At 53.5% G+C, this 18,793-nt stretch overlaps 3 protein-coding genes across 8 annotated transcripts in view; 1 reads left to right on the top strand and 2 right to left on the bottom strand.

Annotated features, from left to right (window-relative positions):
* The first annotated feature begins 1,766 nt into the window (after positions 1-1,766).
* Positions 1,767-8,397, top strand: PPIB (peptidylprolyl isomerase B). The gene is made up of 5 exons (XM_027123276.1): positions 1,767-1,966; positions 2,692-2,805; positions 3,719-3,812; positions 7,124-7,308; positions 8,053-8,397. The coding sequence occupies exons 1-5, from the start codon at positions 1,832-1,834 to the stop codon at positions 8,173-8,175; spliced, it is 651 nt and encodes a 216-aa protein (XP_026979077.1). The 5' UTR covers positions 1,767-1,831; the 3' UTR covers positions 8,176-8,397.
* SNX22 (sorting nexin 22) lies at positions 8,369-12,633 on the bottom strand. Of its 4 annotated transcripts, none has more exons than XM_027123275.1 (8): positions 12,568-12,616; positions 11,917-12,066; positions 11,456-11,539; positions 10,923-11,027; positions 10,344-10,438; positions 9,932-9,964; positions 9,632-9,699; positions 8,369-9,163 (listed from the first exon to the last, which is right to left on the bottom strand). In XM_027123275.1, the coding sequence occupies exons 2-8, from the start codon at positions 11,989-11,991 to the stop codon at positions 9,042-9,044; spliced, it is 582 nt and encodes a 193-aa protein (XP_026979076.1). In that variant the 5' UTR covers positions 11,992-12,066; positions 12,568-12,616; the 3' UTR covers positions 8,369-9,041. The 4 variants fall into 4 exon arrangements, with proteins under 4 accessions (XP_026979076.1, XP_026979074.1, XP_026979073.1 ...); XM_027123273.1 differs by having other exon boundaries at positions 11,917-12,124; positions 12,568-12,608; XM_027123272.1 differs by having other exon boundaries at positions 11,917-12,633.
* A 2,078-nt stretch (positions 12,634-14,711) lies between these two features.
* SNX1 (sorting nexin 1) overlaps positions 14,712-18,793 on the bottom strand; it is a 45,780-nt gene continuing 41,698 nt past the window's right edge. Inside the window, exons 15-16 of one of the 3 annotated variants that reach the window (XR_003436393.1) lie at positions 16,040-17,398; positions 14,714-15,164 (exon numbers count right to left, since the gene is read on the bottom strand). Coding sequence is in view for 1 of the 3 variants with exons in the window: in XM_027123266.1 (XP_026979067.1) it covers positions 17,393-17,398 (6 nt within the window). In the remaining 2 variants the exon portion in view is untranslated. Of the gene's footprint in view, positions 17,399-18,793 lie in introns of all 3 variants that reach the window. The other 2 variants (XR_003436394.1, XM_027123266.1) reach the window with 2 other exon arrangements.

Genomic DNA, 18,793 nt, shown 5'->3' with positions numbered 1-18,793 from the left:
ATCCCTGATCAGGGAACTAGATCCCACATACTGCAACTAAGAGTTTGCATGCCACAACTGAAGATCCTGCATGCTGCAACTAATACCCGGTGCAGCCAAATATTTTTTTAAAAACTTATCATGAGAGAAAAACTTCATATTGAGAACACTGTATCCATCAAGCTTATTTTTTTTCATTAATGCTGTTTTAGCATTAATTAGTTTTAGCATTAATTAGTTCCTCATGTGGAGAAGGCTACTTTGAAAACATAGCTTGGTAAACAATTTTCTCAGTGTGGGCAGTGTGAGACCAGTGAGTGGGGAAAGAGGCTTAAGAGACCCAAAAAATGAAGGAGGAGAGGAAGAGGAGGTTGAAAGATCATCTTTCTCAGTGCAACAGTTTTACGTAGAAGAACCTCCACCTCATTGAGAGGTGGTCTGGATTGAGGTGTGAGAATTAGAAACAGCAAATGTTATTTGCATTTATTTGAGAGAACTGTCTGTTGAAGCTCTGCAGTCCGCCTGCAGTGACCTCAGTGTAAGAAAGGACGAGGTAATGTCAGTGGCCATGCATAACCTCAAACTCAGGTCGGCACCTTATATAGAGACCAAATTGCCAAGTTTGACTATAGAAATGGAGCCATGTCTACCTACAATCTGGGCTGTGAAGACCAGGAATTTCTGTAAAGTTAATCTTTGAAAATTAAAGACATTTAATAATGTCATGGTTCCGAGCTTTAGAAAGATGTCAGTGGCAATTTTGGGTGTGTGTGTGTGTTTTAAGACTTGCAGTACTGAAGTATATATGTTGCGGACTGTTGGGAACAAGCGTCTTCGGAGCCCTGAAATACTGCTGGGGCGCATCTGACGACTACTCCTGACCTTCCGGGAGGTTTCTAGAAAAGAGGGACTCAACCTCAGACCGTTGCAGATATTATTTCCCACCTCAGTGCCAACGTGACGGCTGTTCCATCCAGCATTTGTTGAGCACTTAGCCCTGCAGCAGTTGGGGGAGCTGTATACAAAGTAAGAGCAACAGTCCGTTTCTCACCAAAATAAATAAATAAAAAATTTAAAATGTAGTTGCTTGGGAAAACAGGTAAAAAAAGGAAGTTAAGAACCAGAGTATACAATAGTGTGCGTTGACTCATACAGCAGTAAGCACAGTAAGATTAGAGAAGGGAGAGAAAAAAGGTAGGACAGTGACAGGGATTAAGTCAAAAGGAAGTGGGTTTTGAAGCAAGTTTTGCAAGACAGACGGAGCTGTATAAGGTTATATACTCCGGGTAGGCATAAACGTGCCCTGAGTTTTTGGAGGCTGTCACATTTAAACCCAATTCGGTGTGACTAACCCTTGACTGGCCCAATACGGACAACGACAAGTGTCTTCAGCCCCATCCACAGACTTCCTAACCTAAAGCCTCGGTCACCACCTGCCAAACGACTTCCACGCCCACAAAAGCGCGGCGGGCCATGGGGTCTCTCCGCTTGGGCTGGTAGCCTCTTCAGAAGCCCAATCCGGGGCTCTTGGAGAGGGCGTCGCCTTCCGCTCATCCCCTTCCTGTTGGTGGGCGTCGACGAGCTGTGAAGCCAATGAGGCCACAGTAACGTGGCAGCCACCCACGAGCCCGCGTCTCCGCCCGCCCAGTCAGCGAGCCGGGCTCCGCCCCCCAGCGGGACCTACCATCTGGCGCCCAACCAGAGGGGGAAATGGGGCCTACCTCCCGCTAGGAGGCCTGCAGGAGCCCCGGTTCCCCCCGGCTGCGCTCGGTGGAGGAGCCGGGCCCACGTCGCCGCGCCCCTACCCTCCTCCAGCCTCGGCAGCCAGGCCCGCGCTAGCTTCTCCCGGTGGATGCTGCGCCTCTCGGAGCGGAACATGAAGGTGCTCTTCGTCGCCGCCCTCATCGTGGGCTCCGTCCTCTTCCTGCTGTTGCCTGGACCTTCTGCTGCAGATGAGAAGAAGAAGGGGCCCAAAGTCACTGTTAAGGTCCAGCCTCCCGTCTCCAGACCTGCCTGGCGAGGCCTGCCCTCCGCCGCCTGGGTTCCGGCCTTGGCGCCTCTGGTCACACATGTCCGAGGCATTTCGGGTCCCAGAGCTCGGGCCTGGGCGTCCTCGGCCTTGGCTCTGCCCCTCCCTAGTTTCCCTGTCGTGGCCTCTTGGCGCCTGGGTCGTCCTCCCCCATTCAGATTGGAGAATGACCCGGACCCTCCCCGAGAGCCCAGCCCTGACCCAGGCGTTGGCGCCCAGGATGCCCAGCTGGGGCCGGCGTTGCAGACTCAGAGCCGCCTATTTGCAGATACCCCACAGTGCTGAGGAAATGGTGAAAGATCACGCCTGCCAGATTGCCAGTCTTTTCTCTACGTAGGCCAGATTTTAGCCACTTCATTTACAAAGCACAGCAATGTAATAGTTTACACCTGAGTGGTGTGCTTAGGCTCCCATCTTTATGGTGTTTTGATGTTAAGTTTTAGAATCTGGGCCCATTATTTATTTAGAGCAAAGGTTGTTACCCTGTAGTCTACGGAGAGTGTAAACAAATGGAGCTTTCATTAGATTCTCATGGGGTTTTTGTCGCCACCAAAATCAGATTCAGAAACTGCTCTTAAAATATGGGTCTGTTTTCTCGCATCCTCCGGGTAGCTTCTTGGGCCCTCGGTTCCCTAGGAAGGACCCTTTTAAGAGGCTAAGTTTGAAATTGTCTTTTTCCTCAGGTGTACTTTGACTTGCGAATTGGAGATGAAGATATAGGCCGGGTGGTCATCGGTCTCTTTGGAAAAACTGTTCCAAAAACAGTGGATAATTTTGTGGCCTTGGCTACAGGAGAGGTAAGTGGCTAGAGCGGAGGTAGCCAAGCTCACAGGCAGCGGAGTTGGCAAGTAGGGTTGGCGGCAAACTGAACTGCAGAGCGTGGCCCACCCATAGCAGTGGCCGTCACGGAGTACCAGCTATGCTCTCTGGCACTGGGAACCCAGGATTATCATATCTTCTCCGTTTTTTTTAACTAAATCCAGAATTAGAATTCTTTTTTTTTTGAGAAAATTTTTCATTGAGACGTTGCAGTAACCAAAGAAAACATCCAGGGAAACTAGTTTGTGGTCTCTGCACCAGAGTGAGGGGCCCAGAGCTTTTCCAGGTTTTAAGGAAATGAATGCCCCATTTAAGAAAGTCTGGGGCTTCCCTGGTGGCGCAGTGGTTGAGTCTGCCTGCCGATGCAGGGGACACGGGTTCGTGCCCCGGTCCGGGAAGATCCCACATGCCGCGGAGCGGCTGGGCCCGTGAGCCATGGCCGCTCAGCCTGCGTGTCCGGAGCCTGTGCTCCGCAATGGGAGAGGCCGCAACAGTGAGAGGCCCACATACAGAAAAAAAAAAGAAAGTCTGTATTCCAACTTCCCATTGGGTCAGCAGGTAACTTTTCTTTTTTTTTTGGTCAGTTTTCTTGCTTCTCTCCCTATGATTAGATTAGGAAAAAACGAGAGGGGAAAGGTGGAGGCATTATGTATGAAGTAGAATTGTATAAAGGCAGAGGAAATGTGCGGTCTTATAGCCTTTCCTGGATCTGTGTGCTCCAGGCCTGGCCTTTGATTACTGGTCACCCAGTGGCACGTTGAAGGATGAATCTGCCAGCAGGGGTTTCTCTTCTGTGAGCAGTTGTTGTTGTGGGCTGGGTTCCTGCAGGGCCTATTTAATGTCTGCCTGGTGCCTCATGCCACCGTCTCACCTTCTCATCCCTTTTTCTAGAAAGGATTTGGCTACAAAGACAGCAAATTCCATCGTGTGATCAAGGACTTCATGATCCAGGGTGGAGACTTCACCCGGGGAGATGGCACTGGAGGTAACCTCAAATCCTCTGGGCAGAGGGGTCTGTCAGTGCAGCCCCCAAGGTGGGAGGGCCAGGGAACCCAGTACAAAGGAGAGGGAGGAATGGGTTTCAGGTGGACATAAGAGAATCTCGCGCAGCTGGCAGACCAACTGATCCAGGCCTACAGCCTCGGTGACTTGCCTCGCAGTATGCCCTGTGGGGCGGGGTGGGGGGGGGGAGCAAAGTGAAACACCTGTAGGTGATTCTAGGTCAGGCATGCAAAGCTTGTGTGGGCGGCCTTGGAAGCCCCAGCAAGGGTGGGAGAAATTGCTCTCCTTGGCAGTCTCCCCCCAGAGACTACTTGACAAGAGCTGGCAGTCTCACCTGCGCTACTTGTACAGTAGGACACACAGACAGCCTGGACTAACCAACAGGTCTCACCACACTTGGGTGCACAGCCTGCGGTTCCTTTAGACACAGCTGCAGCTCACCCCACCGATCAGTATTTACTGGGCCAGGCTCTGTGGTGGGTGCTGAGGATGCAAAAACCAGTGGGACGGCAACTCCCTTTCACTTCCAGTACCTGAAAAGTCACAAATGGGCTGTAACACAGCTTTTAGGGCTCAGGCTCTGTCCTCAAGTGGTTTGTCGTCGAGGTGGGAAGAACGAGGAGAAAACACTATGAAAGTGACATAATACAAGATGTAAGTCATAGCTAGCTGGACGACAAAGACAAAGCAGACGTGATACAAAAGCACTGTAATCGTGGAGTCACACACAGTTGGGTGTCTGCCACCTTCTTACTTTGTGACCTCAGGCATGTGAGTCCTCTGAACCTCAGTTTCCTCTTCTGTAGAGTAAGTGGCAAGAGTTGTGGGTGCTGGGAGGGTGAGGTGAGATGTTGAGTGCGTAGTGCCCAGCGAGTGGTAAGTAAAGTCAGCCGTCGTCAAAGTGCTGACAAGTAAAGGACTCACTTTGCACCAAGGTGATCAGGAAATGGCCTCGTAAACGTGAGGACAGATTTGAGCGGGGACAGATCTGGCTGGGGAGAATTTGCATGGGCAGGGCAGAGCAGGGTTAAGGCGTGAGCTCAGGTCTGGTCTGCGGCAGGAACTTGGCCAAAGGTGGGGTCAGGAGGATGGAAGTGAAGCTCCCACCGGGAACCCAGAGTGGCGGGCCGTGGCCAGGCCAGGGACCCAGGGCTTTGTCCTCCACAGAGTGAGGATCCGCTGAAGACTTGAATGGGAGCAAGGCCTGATCGCAAAGGAGTTTGAGGGATAATAATGTGGCAGATTCAGGACATGGACACAGGAGAAGCAGACTGGCAGGGGTGTTGGTGCAGCTGCCCCTGCGTCGGGCGATGTGGGCCTGAACCCAGGGAGGATACCTAGTGGGTAAGAGCAGAGATTCGAGAGCCAGACCACCTTGGTTTGAATTCCAGTTCTGCTACTTCACAGCTGGGGTGCCTTTAACCTCTGTACCTCGGTTTCTTCATCTTTGAAATGGGGCTCTTAGCTCCTGCCTTACAGGGTGGGTTTTTTATGTTTCTCATGCTTGCACCAGCCCTCTGGCACACTGTTCCCACTCTGAGCACTAGCCGTGATTGCAGCGGGGGTAGCAGGAATGGGAGAAAAGGATGATCCGTGATGGGGGTGAGGACAACACTGACAACGTGCGGAGGAAACAAATGTCAAAAGAATAACTGAAGTCTGGAGAGAAAGATGACAAAGTATGTTGAGTTTAAAACCTTCACTATCCGTTTAAGTTTGGGACTCCTTATATCTTGGTAAAGTGATTGGAGCTAAGGATATAGACTTGGGAATTTTCTGGATAGCAGCAGTAGTTGAATTCCTGCAGTTCACTGAGATGCACAAAGAGGATTCTCACATGGGAATCCTCTTTTCTTAAAAAAAAACTAAAAGAGTTGACAGTTTTATTTTCGCATTTCACATTACAAATTAAAATTGCTTTATTTGGTCCCACTACTCCCCTCCAAAACTATTCTCTCTTTGATAGGAAGGGGGAACAAGTCTTCCTTGTCATGCTGTTAGAAAACACCCCAAGTCACAGCGCCGTGATCTCCTGGTGAAGTAGAACAAGTAATATAAAACTGACGTAAAGAGGCTCCCCAATCTCCTTATCTGTCTGGTTGAGTCCTTCCTGGCCAGGTGATTTTCAAACTTCCCACTTACTGTACAATCAGAAATACCTCTTCAGCATCAGTCTAGGACAGCTTCCCAACCTGGTTCCACTCTGGGAACCACAGGATGAAAATACGTGTATTGAAGAGGAAAAAGGTTTCGTACACAAATAAGTTTGAAAGGTGTTGGGTAAAACAAAATGAGAATTACTTCTTTGTTGCTGGGTTTCTTGGGGCCTCTAGTGCACAGTGTGAATATCTAGGAGAGGACCGGGACAAAGAAGGGTGCAGTATTTTGCAGTATTTCTCCTGGAACCAGCCTTGGGAACTTAGGTTAGGATCTCTGGAATGGGGTAGAGATCCTCTCGGCTCCACTATCTTGTATGCTGGCCACAGACCCTCCACAGACAGACACAGTACACACACTCAGAGCCACCTTTTATTTTGGTTCATGCGTTGATAAGAAGCTCTTGACTTTCCAGAACTCAAATGGCGGCCCCTCTCTTTTGCTTCTCCCTGCCCCTCCCCACTCATCTCTCTTCCTGCTTTGGAGTGTCCTCAGTATCGTTTGTGCTCTTAGGAAGAAAAGCTGGTCAGCCACAGCAGTCTTTTTTTTTTTTTTTTTTGCGGTACACGGGCCTCTCACTGTTGTGGCCTCTAACGTTGCGGAGCACAGGCTCCGGACACGCAGGCTCAGCGGCCATGGCTCACGGGCCCAGCCGCTCCGCGGCATGTGGGATCTTCCCGGACTGGGGCACAAACCCGTGTCCCCTGCATTGGCAGGCGGACTCTCAACCACTGCGCCACCAGGGAAGCCCTAGTCCTCCTTTTCTGGAGGGTTCTTACCTCCCCTGCATCCTGCACAGCACCTCCCTCCACTAAAGCAAGTCCCCATGGAAGGCCTCGCAGGCCACAGCCAAGGTAGTTTTTAATATGTGCCTTATTTGAAAGTCATAAAACTATATTCTCAAAGTAATCATTGTGTGAGCTATTCACTAAATCATCCTGGCCTCATGTCCCACTTGGGCTGTCAGTATGGTTTGGCTCCAGGGCCAGAGGGTAAGAAGGGAACAGCTTGTATGTCCTTGTACTCCACTGGAGCCTGGCCTGGCACGGGGGACAGGTTCAGCCTCTGGAATCCTCGCCCTTAAGATCTGCTTCGTTGGGGCTCCCCCAGCTCCCCTGACCTACTCTTTCTTCCCAGGGAAGAGCATCTATGGTGAACGCTTCCCTGATGAGAACTTCAAGCTGAAACACTATGGCCCTGGCTGGGTAAGCATGGCCAACGCAGGCAAAGACACCAATGGCTCCCAGTTCTTCATCACGACGGTCAAGACAGCCTGGTTAGATGGCAAGCATGTAGTGTTCGGCAAAGTTCTAGAGGGCATGGTGAGTTTGCGGGGGAGGGACTAACCCTGGGCAACCCTGACCAGGGATCTGACACAGACCCCAGGGCAGGGGATCCATATATTTTATCCCTTTCCCAGAAGGGAATGTACAGATTCTGACCAGTGTTTATTTCTACAAACCTGGGGGGAATTGAGACTAAACAGCCTCTCTCTCTATGCCCCCGAGCTCTTTTTTTTTTTTTTGGTCATGCCGTCTAGCGTGCGGGATCTTAGTTCCCCGACCAGGGATCGAACCCGTGCCTCCTGCTATGGAAGCACAGAGTCTTAACCACTGGGCCGCCAGGGAAGTCCTGCCTCCAAGTTCTAAATCCCTCCAGGCCCCAGGCAGAGGCCGGCCAGGAGGTCTCGGTGAGGCTGCACAATTGAGGACCCTCCATCCCGTTATTCAGTCAGGCATGTCCTGGCACCACCGTCGGTTGTACAGGGCCCAGCCGAACACGCTGTCCCGGAGAAGCCTCTTGGCACCCTCTCCCCAGCCGCCCCCCTCCTCACCCCTAGCCCAGCCTGGGTCATACTTCAGAGGATCGAAACTACTGCATCCTCCTGTTGTCAAATCTGGGTTCTACTTGCCCTGGGCTGGCGCCCGGCCACGATGCCCTTAGGATTTTGGTGCCTCGTGGTTTCTACGCTGTTCATCACGTGCAGGTTTCAGCCCTCGCGGCCACACGCTGGGGCCCGTCTCCCTCGACCAGCAGACCGCCTGACACTCTGCCTTCCTCCCCAGGATGTAGTGCGTAAGGTGGAGAGCACCAAGACAGACGGTCGGGACAGGCCTCTGAAGGACGTGACGATCGCAGACTGTGGCAAGATCGAAGTGGAGAAGCCCTTTGCCATCGCCAAGGAGTAGGGCCCCAGGGACCTCTTCCCTTTGAGCGACTGTCTGTGTGGCCCTGTTGCCCTCCTGGGGGTGAAGACAGCCCGCCACAGGGCTCCATGCTGCACTGGCCGTAGTGCTGGCGTCTGACGGAGCGGACCCCTCCCCCCACATTCTGCGGGCCCGTGGGCCCAGTTTTGTAACAAACTCCTACCAACAAACACTGACCGATTAAAAAAAGGTGTTTTTTTATAATCTGCGTATGGGCTGGGTTCTGGGGCCTCCGGCACCCCCATCCGACCCTAAGTCCAGTGCCAGCCCGTCTGGGGCTCCTGTGGCAGTGGTGCCTGTCCCCTCCTTGGGTTCCGGCCTGAACCCTTTCCCTCCAGAAATGCTCCAGAAATGAGGGAGAGATGAACACAAACCAGACATTTCCAACTGGCCACACAAGTCTGGGAGGGCAGGGGGAAACAGATCTGGACATTCACAGAAAAATGTGCTACGCACAAAATGTCAAGCAGGAGTTTTTGCCCCTTGCTTCTGAACTTGGCTAGCCACTGTGCCTCAACCTTTGCATGTCCCCGCCACGCCTTTCTCCTGACATAGGTAAAGGAATACACCTGTACCTTTTCATAGCCCACCTCCAAACTGGTGGGCTATAAACATTCTAAAGGAATTCTCCCTTTATTCCCTATCCTCTGTTGTCCCCACCCTGGCCCCTGGGCTCTAGGAGTGCAGGATCTTACCACCTCAGACACCAGTGCAGCTGAGTTCTGAGCCTGGAGGGGTGGAGGGTGGTGAGTCCGGGGTCCAGGCCAAGGCTGACCCAGCCCATGTCCCTTTCAGAGGACTGAGGTCCATGACTGTCCTGGCAGGTGGCCTAAAGCCCTCTGGACTGGTCAGGGCATCGGTGGCACTGGAGCAGGGTGACAGGCAGCCTCGGGCTGGGATTTAGCTGTGCTGGTGCTGAAGCTATAGAGGCCCTGGAGCACACCGTTCACCACCACGTTGGGCAGAGGCTCTAGGACACAAGGAAAACAGGAGTAAGGGGTAGGGGCTTCAGGGCAAGAAGAAGTGGGGTGGGCCTGGCTGCAGGCCTGCAGCTCCCTGAGCTCCTGCTCATAGGCTCAGCACCCCCTGTTCCCCGAGAACAGGGGTCCCTGCCAAGGCAGCAGGTAGCAGCTGGCCACCTCAAATGAGGCCTTGGCATTCCCAGTTCACATTCTGTTCACATCTTGGTAAAGCCAGGCTGCTAAAGAATGGAGACTAGGGGAGCCAAGCTCATTTCACCATGTCTACTTCCTGGAGGAAAATACAAAGCAGGCTACAGGGGCACAGGAACAGCAGGGAGGTGTGGCCCCAAAGGGGGGCAGTAGGAGGGAGATGCTGCCTAGGGGTCCTGCGAGCTGAGAAATATCAACTTCACCCTCACTCCCACCCTGGTACCTGGGCCCTAAGTGTGGATTATGGGTCAGAGGCACCTCCTCACCTGGGGATGGGATGCAAATATAAGGATCCATGCAGAAGCTGATAACAGGCCGGTGGTACAGCTGTGAGCTGGGAAGAAAAGGGGTCATGAACAGTGGAGGGGGAAACAGAGAAAAGTGTCAGGTTGGGTGGAGACTAAGGACTGAGATCACCAAGGACCCACACAGGAAAAGTGGGAAGTGGGCTCAGGAGGCAACAACATGAAAACCTGGAGCATGGGGACAGGCCAGAGGCGACAGGCCCTGGCGTATGGCCACGAGGGGGCAGCAGGAACCCAGTGCAGACAGGGACTTGGACTTGCCTGCTGTTGCTGGGCAGGAACTCCCCCAGGGCGCTGAAAAGAAGAGAGAAGCTGTGAGCTGCCGGGGGATGCCCGGGGGGGGGGCGGGGGGGGGGGGGCCGGTGGCAGGGGTGGAGATGCGGAAGCCCAGAATTTCACCTCCCAGGGGACTGCTGCTTCTATTTGTAACAAACTCAGCTTGGGAGGCACCCGGGGTAGCCAAGGCTCTTCAGAAAACAGCCCCTCCACAGGGGTCAAGAAAGCCTACTGGGGAGGTGTGTCTTAAAGAGGAAGAACCAGGCTAGGGCCTGGCAGATACAAGAAGGAAAGGGGCTTGACCTCTAAAACCTTTCCTCACCTGCTGGCTGCAGAGAGCCCCTGTCCCCACAACACTGGGGCCCCTCTCATGCCAAGCGCCTCTAGAGATGCTCACCCCCAGCTGCTGGCCTTGGGGACTATGGGCAAGTGGCGAAGACTCAGGAATTCCAGTAGTTCCTTGGGCACATCCTGGTTCAAGTATAGGATGCCCTGGAGAAGAGAACAGAGGCAACCTGTAATCAGATTCAGCTGTGTAATACGCAGAGCCTAGTGCAAATTGAAAACACGTGGGCCCTTCCAAAATGATAAAGAATTTCAAGACAGCCAGAGCAGAGCATTAAACCAAGCTAGGGCCCTTCTGAGCACTGGCCCTGGGTGACTATACAGATTGGCCCACGAAGCCTGCCTGGCCTGCAATTGGGCATAACCGTGTGGGAGAGGGGGGGAAGGATCTCCACCCTTATCAGGAGGGCAGCACAGGATCTCACCCTGGAGAAAGAGAGCTAGCCTTCATTTAACTGGGACTATCTGCCTCCTGGTTACCTCACTCAATCCTACCAATTCAGAGAGGGATGAAGTACTAGAACATGGCCAAAATGTAGGTCCCCTTCACCCCAATCCCCCGCACCTCTCTGCCGGTGTCACACCTCTGGTCCAGCAGGCTGAGAGGCAACAGAGTGAGACCCACACACACCTGGATATAGGCCTCCAAGCTCTGCCGCCGCTGCTCCAGTCCTCTGGTCCTCCAGTTGGGCAGGCGTTTCGAGGGGAAGTCGGGCACTTTGGACAGTTTCTTGATCTGCCAGGAGGTTACCGCAGTGCGATCACAGCATCCCGATTGAGCCCTCAAGCTCACTTCATCCTAGCCAGGAGCCCTCCCCAGTCCTCCCTGCCACCCACACCCCCAAACTTCAGGCTGTACCCTGAGACACGCCCGCGTGGTGAGCAGTGGTTGGGACAAGGGCGAGAGGCGCCCCCAACAACCCCGTCCGCCCCCAAGACGCCCGACGCCAGACCAGCCGCGCAGGGGCACGGGCAGCACGTGGGACCTAACCCTTTGCGCGCGTTCCGCAGCCCGCAGGGAGGTCTGTGCCCACGACCTGAGCTCTCTAGGGCCCGGTAATGGGGGTGGCAGAGGCTGGGGCCCGCCAGCTCGTCTGCCTGCCTCTCAGGGCTTGGGAAGGAGCCGGGCCGGGGTCGGTCTGTCGGTGGTGGGCGCAGCCTCACCCGTTTGTGCAGCGCGTGGAACTCGCTGTAGCGCCTCTGCACGGTGTGTCTGCGCCCGTGGTACAGCACCTCCACTCGGAACACCTGGCGGGCGCGGGAGGGCAGCCGGGTGCGCGTGAGGCCTGGCGGGTTGGTGCAGCAGGACCGGCTCCCGGCGACGCACCCACCCTCCGCCCTCAGAGGCGCAAAGCGGCCTGGGAGCGCCGCTGCTCTCCAGGGACCCTCCCAAGTCCCCACACACTGGGGGGCTCTGCTCCGTGCAGTCAGTCCCTCAGGAGCCGGGACCGCCGTCGGCGGGGCTGGCAAGTCCAAGCGGCCCAGAGACCCTCGGCAGCGTGTCCCCAGACGTCCTGGGCCGCCGCGCTCGGACCCCGAACCCGAGGTGCGGGGTCCGCATTGCATTTGACGCAGGGAAATCCGGCGGGTCCCCGCGCCCCTTCCCATCCACTGCCCCCGCTCACCATGTGGCCTTTCTCGGGGCTCTGCCGGGTCCCCTCGGCCTCGGGCCCCACCGACGGGATGCGAACTTCCAGCATGCACGCGCCGCTTGCAGCCGAACTCTCCGCGCTCCGACCAGAGACCGCGGCGTCGCCGACCCCGCCTCCTCGTGCCTGCGGGACCCGCCCCCACGTTGGCCCCGCCCAGGGCGTTCCCCAGCGCCGCCGGGTCCTGCAAGGGGCTGATTAGGCTGGAGCCCGCTAGCGCGAGGCGGGCGCCGCCCACTGAGCCTAGTGGGGCCGCAGTACATGGAGACCCTCCGGCAGAGAGCCATCTGTTTGTCAACATGTCCACATTCACCGAGTCCCCAGTGATTGACAGGAATGCGGGAGAGCCAAATTTCACCTGCTCTTATTCGAGCGCCTGCTAAGGACTGTAAGCCCCTGTGGGCATTGGCAAGGAGGGAGGCTGGGCCCAGATCAACCAGGGGCGTTCCTTGCGTTCCTCACACCCTTACCCAGGACCAGGCTGCACCCCCATCTCCTTCCCTCCACCTTCAACGTGGACCCTGGGAGCGCGGCCTGGGGTAAAGCTTGGACGCACTCTGGCTTTGATGTCCCCCTTCCTCCAGCATTCGTAGGCCCCATTCATTCATTTTTTTAAAAAATATTTACTTATTTGGCTGCATCTGGTCTTCTTTGCGGCAGGCAGGCTCTTTGTTGCAGCGCGTGGGCTCCAGAGCGCACGGGCTCATTAGTTGCAGCACACGGTCTCTCTAGTTGTGGAGTGCGGGCTTAGTTGCCCCGCGGCCCGTGGGATCTTAGTTCCCAGATCAGGGATCAAACCCACCTCCCCTGCACTGGAAGGCGGATTCTTAGCCTTTGGACCACCAGGGAAGTCCCCATTCATTCATTTTAAAAATCCATTCCTCCATTTCAATCATCTTTCAGCCCAGACCTTCATCAGGCGGAAGAGAGGCAGTGTAGGGACAGAGGCTCTGCTTTAGCGGTCAGACAGCTTGGGTTTCCCCAACTGTGTAGATCTGTGCTCATCTGCAAAATTGAGATAATATGCCTCCTTCAGGAGAGTGTACGAAAACTGAGTGAGATAATCCCTGCTAAGCCCTCAGCAGAGTAGGTATTAGGAAAATGGTAGTTTGTGGGCTCATCCTGGAAACACAGGTGGGTGATGTTGGTATGCAGGGCAATGGATGGGGAAGAGGGACTGTGGGAGGTGGCACGAGGCTGCCCTTGCCCACTCTTCTGGCAGAGTCTTTCTGGGTGTGTGACGGGATTTAATCCAGAACTCTCTCACCTCCTGTGCTGGGAGAGGCTTCTGCTCCCACCTCTCAGCGCTCTTCCCCCACCCGCCTAAGGGAGCTTTCCCATTCAGCACAAGCCTCCACTCCACTGACTCCTCCCCAGATAGTCTTGGGGGGCAGTGGAGGAAGGCGAGGCCCCTGCCTCCCAGACCTCACCCCAGCAGAAAGCTTGATGGTGGGAAGGAGCAGAGAACCTGTCGTAGGAGCTGGGGTTGGGGGGCCACTGACTCCCTCCCTCCCTTGCTAGTGCAGAGGTGTTTCTGAGCTGGAGCAGAAACTCCCCATTCCCAGCTCTGCCCCCAGAGAGAGGCTGAGAGGATGACCCCATAAGGGGGCAAGCAGGTCTCACCAATACCATGTTCCACACTTTCCCCCCGCCAAATTCCATCTCACAGGGGCCTCAGAATCAGGAAGCTGAAACCTCCTGGAAGGGAAACGATCCACCATGAGGAGAAGTGCTGGTGTTTCATTACCTCCCTTGTTCTCTAGGGCCCCATCAGTCAGGGACCCTGCTCTCCTTGTCTGCTGTTCAGGGAGTCCTCTTCTAGGACCCTCAAACCTCTAAACTTCTTGGTCGCCCATCCTAATGAAGGTCTGCCTCTGTCTCTATTCCTACCACCCAGAACACTGCCACATCTTCTAATGGACCTCTCATTTTTCCTTGCCTCTCTCCCTCATAACAGGTCTACTCTCTACCTAGTAGCACAGACCGTCAAGGCATCTGCTTAAAACCATCCAAAGGCTTCACGTTGTGCTTAAAACAAAACCCGCCCTCCCCACCATAGTCTACACAGCTCTAAATGACCCAGCCCATCTCTCATTTTCTCTCCTACCCTCTCATGCATGGGGCTCCAGCCACAGCGACCGACATTCTTCCAGTTCTTCAAACCTAACGAACTCTTTCTGCCTCAGGACATTTATACTCACTGTTTCATCTCTCTGAAACACTTTTTTTTTTAAAGAAGGTTTGTGGGGTTTTTCTTAATTTTTAAATTTATTTTTGGCTGCCTTGGGGCTTCATTGCTGCGTGCGGGCTTTCTCTAGTTGCGGCGAGCTGGGGCTACTTTCCGTTGCGGTGCGCGGGCTTCTCACTGCGATGGCTTCTCTTGTTGTGGAGCACGCGCTCCAGGCACGTGGGCTTCAGTAGTTGTGGTGCACGGGCTCAGTAGTTGTGGCTCGTGGGCCCCAGAGCACAGGCTCAGTAGTTGTGGCGCACGGGCTTAGTTGCTCTGCGGCATGTGGGATCTTCCCAGACCAGGGATCAAACCCGTGTCCCCTACATTGGCAGGTGGATTCTTAACCACTGTGCCACCAGGGAATCCCTCCCTGCAACACTTTTTCCTTACTCTTCACCTGGTGGGCTTTGCCTAAAACTTCTAATTCTTAGCCTAAAACTCACCTTCTCATAGACACCTTCCTTCCTGACCATCCTATCGTAGCACCTTGTCTCTGCACTCATTCCAATATTACTGTTACTGTTTGTTTATTGTTCTCAGTACCAGTGAGCCAGGGGCATGGTCTCTTGTCAGGGTTTTGCCACCATGGTGCCAAGCATGTAGCAGATGCTCACAAGAAGCATTGTTGATTGAAAGACTGTATGAATCAATGGGGGAGGGGGATGTTGGGAAAAGGCTAGGGAGAGGAGGGAAGGCCTGGGAAAGAGGCCGGAAGGGAGCAGGGTTGCTGAAGGGTTACAGGAAGGCCTGCAGAGGGATAACAACAGAAATCCTCTTCCTACCTTCAGAGTTAGACTCTTATCTCTCGCTCTCTCTCTCTCTCTCTGAAGACCATCATCCACCTCATTCACTTACTTGATTTTCAGCTGTTCCTGAGAAGTCTCAAATCAGTGGATTTTCATCCCCATTTATAGAGGGAGATTTGATGCACCTGACTCGTAAAACATTTGGTAGTAAACCTGCAGCTCCTTATTCCACAGCATTTCATTCAGACCTGAGTGAAGATCCAAATGAAGAAAAACAAGATCCTTGACCTGGAGACATTTATGTCTTTGGGGAGATAAAACAACTTATGGAGAATATTTTCCTGTAAAGAGGAACACGTGACATGATGTACGCTCCAAAGCAGTTATTACAGTCAAAGGAAAAGTTTGTTTTCTGTATACTTTAAACATTGGCCCTCTCAGTATGTGAACAGTGATCTAAGTTCCAGTCTCAGATTACACGGCCCTAACCGGGGTTTTCCGAATGCATAGGCCTGGCGTGGAGTCTGACCCAGTGCGTTTTCCACAAGGTCGCTGGTGATGCTTATGCTCCTGGTTGGGGGCCACATTGTAAACACCTGTCTCTTGACGCCCACACCAGCCCTGCCAGGGAGGGGGGCCATTCTCGCCCCACTGTACAGACGTGAAGCCTGGAGATGAGGATCAAGGGCCAAGCAGAGGGCAGGAAGGGCTGGGGGCAGAGGTGTCCACCCCCGACACGCCCCCTCTCCTGGGGCCGCCTGGTCACGGGCGCGCGGGTGGGTTGGACCGCGTCTCCGCCCTGGCTCGGCCCTCGCCTTCCACTGCCCTCACACAAAGCCCCTTTCACGGGCTCGGCTTCTACTGGGCCGCCGGCGCTGTTCCGGAGGTTTGGTTAACCCCGTTAAGAAAACAAACAGCTCCTGGGCCTCGGGCGGGCAGAGGGGCGCCGCTGGGCATAGAGACTGAATGCTTTCCCCTCCCCGCGGGTGGGCGGAGGCGGACTGACCTGGAACCCCATTAACCCCGGGCAAGGCTGGGCCTGGACTGCTGGGATGGGGGCTGGAGTTGGAGGTTCTGGTCGCCAGGGCAACCTTTGACAATGCCCGTGCCTCAGCGTCCTTACCTGTACCACGGGGAGTTGTGTGTAGACTAAGTGACATCATGCTTCCAAAGTGTTTGGCATGGGGCCTGGCACACAGGAAATAAACATTAGCTATTCTTATTCGACTGAATTATACGAATTCGCTGTTTTTGCAGGCCAAAACTGTGGGGTTTTGCCAATTACATATGGTCCGTCCAATATATTGTTAATGATTCATCTCTGAAACAACAAAAGCAAATTCTTCTATTCCTTTTTCAGTATCCTGAGGTTGCAAGGTTAGCTTAAAAACAAACAAACAAACAAACATTAGTTACTCCAACTACTAACTCTGTGATCAGGCTTTTCCTGATTTTCTCATTGTGCAACCAAAAACAGGTAAGAGAATGAATTAGAAGCACAGGTTGGTGTAAATCAGCAACCATCCTGTTCATCCTAACAGCCTCAGAGCACTTACTAACTGCTTAATAAGTACATCTTATAAATTTGAAATAATAATAATCAAAATAAAAATTTTTATGTTGTGAATATTGGACTTTGGTACAGACGTCTAAAAAATTAGTTCTGCTGCCACAACATTTTAAATTACTGAGCTAGTCTAAATTCATCATTTTATAGATGAGGAAACTGAGGTGTGAGGAAGGGAGAAGTGGGCTGTGGAAAGGGCTGTGTTAGGAAGGCACCTCTGACAAGCATGTCCTGCCTGAGCCCTGAGAGCAAAGTCTGACCCCCCGTTAGACTGGTGCCCGGCTTCCCAAGGGACAGGTAGGCTCCAGCCAGCAGTGTCAATCCTAGGAGCACCCCCGCCTCTTGCCCAGAAGACAGAGGCAGCTCAGCTGCTTCAGACAACAGGATGCAAGGCCAGAGCAGGGGGAGCTGCAGAGACCACTCCAGCCACCCGGTTTCGAGGCAACAGCTTCCCGGGGAGATTTTTCTGGCGCTACAACTCCTAACATCCTTTAGGGTGGTATGTCAGGGGACCAACCGATTGCCCTTCTGGTGCGCCCGCACCAGGGCTCAAGGAATAAAGACATGCTCAGGTACCCTCAAGTCACAGGACTTAAGCATGGAGGAAGCCGTGGGACTAAGAACTAAGGACAACAGGGAAGTTGAGAGGCCTCCAGGTCTGGAATGGAGATGCACCTCCACCGGCTCTAGCCCTGGATACTGTCTGGGGTTTCGCAGCAAGTCGAGTTTTTACTCTCTGCCATTAATGGTCCCCAGCTACTCACCCAAGCTGTTCTCTGTCTTCCAGCTTCTGCCCCTGCCACACACTGAGCACATCTGGGGAGAGTATCTCACAGGGTGAGAGAAGCTCAAATGCCTACAAGGTCAGGTGGGTAGCTTCTCCTTGACAGGCCTGCTCCATGGATTTGTTCAGGTCTTTAAGAAAACAACTTAGTGGGTTAGTGTCTAGGTCCTCCTTGTCCATCCCCGACTGGATCGTATGGGATATGGGGGTGCAGACAAGCCGAGTCAAGCAGATTGGTGCGACCTTGGGCAAGCTGCTTAAGGTCTCTAAGCTTCAGTCTTTTAATGGAGATAACGACGCCCACCTGGCAGAGCCGTGGTGCTGGATGAGTTTCAAAGCCCTGAGCCTGCTGGCACAGGGTAGGTGTTAAACGCATGGCAGCTCTTGGTTATTAGGTCCCGGGGTGGGAAGGGACTATCGGGGCACTCTGGACGCTGCCCTGCATGTGTTCCTGGCTGCCACATGCCTCATCATCTTTTTCTGGTGAGGCTGCTAATATTCCCAAGGGGACACCTGCTACTGGGCCCCTATGGTCATCATCACTGTCACTCATAATGGAAGAGGAAGCTGAGAGCTCTGAAGCTAGGAGGGGGCAGTCATTTGGAAACAATCGTCACATCCCTTTAGGGAAAGGTCCTATCTCAGTTTGGACAGGGTTTTTCTTTGGGGTTTTTTCTGGACCCAGAGGCTGAGCAGCTGGCTTCCTCTGAGCAGCCTCGGTGGTGGGGCTGTGGGGATTTCTGCCCCAGAGGTCTGGTCATCAGAGCCAGAGGGGCATTTCCACAACAGACAAAGGCAAAGGGGGGAGGCCTTTCTGGGGCAAGCAGTGGAGCAAGTGGCTATCACCTCCCCGCTTGCAGGCCCCACCTGGAACACTGAGCACCAATCCTGCCAACCAGAGCAAAGCCTACTGAACCCCAAATCAGGCCTGATTTCTGGACCTCGTGAAAAACCCCAAGATCTGGGCCCACAGGCTCGTAAAACAGTAATCTCCACAGCTGAAGGGCAGTCACTTCCCCCTGAGGCTGCCTTTGGAAGTGGAGGACGGCACCTAGATGAGTAGGAACACGATCCATGACCTTAAGGAGTTCAGAGCCATGGAGGCTAATGAGATAACACAACAAACACAAGAGAGAAAGACCAGAGGTTTAAGAGGATGACAAAGTGCCATGCCAAGAGCTATAAAGGAGGCAGGGCTCCCACTCCAGTGTGGGCCGGGGGCGGGTGAAGAGTAGATCAAAGAAAGCTTCCCAGAGATGTACATATAAAGTAGGCCTCAAAAGGATGCAGTGGATTGTTTTCCCATAATGAAAATAGCTTTATTTAATGTTTACGATTATAAAAGTAATACACAGAAATTCCAAGCAATATCAAATAGTATAAAAATTTTAAATAATGCGAAATTCCATCCCTAGAGGCAACCATAGTTAACAATTCGATCAACATCCTTCCCATATATATATAATTTTATATAAATGCAGACCATATCATACATGTAATTCTATAACCTACTTTCATTCAAAAAT

This window comes from Aethalodelphis obliquidens, unplaced genomic scaffold (genome assembly GCF_003676395.1).
Source record: "Aethalodelphis obliquidens isolate GAN/ISIS:26980383/991018 unplaced genomic scaffold, ASM367639v1 scaffold26, whole genome shotgun sequence".
NCBI lineage: Eukaryota > Metazoa > Chordata > Mammalia > Artiodactyla > Delphinidae > Aethalodelphis > Aethalodelphis obliquidens.
Note: the sequence above shows the minus strand (reverse complement) of the source record. Positions and strands in the feature narration are given on the sequence as shown.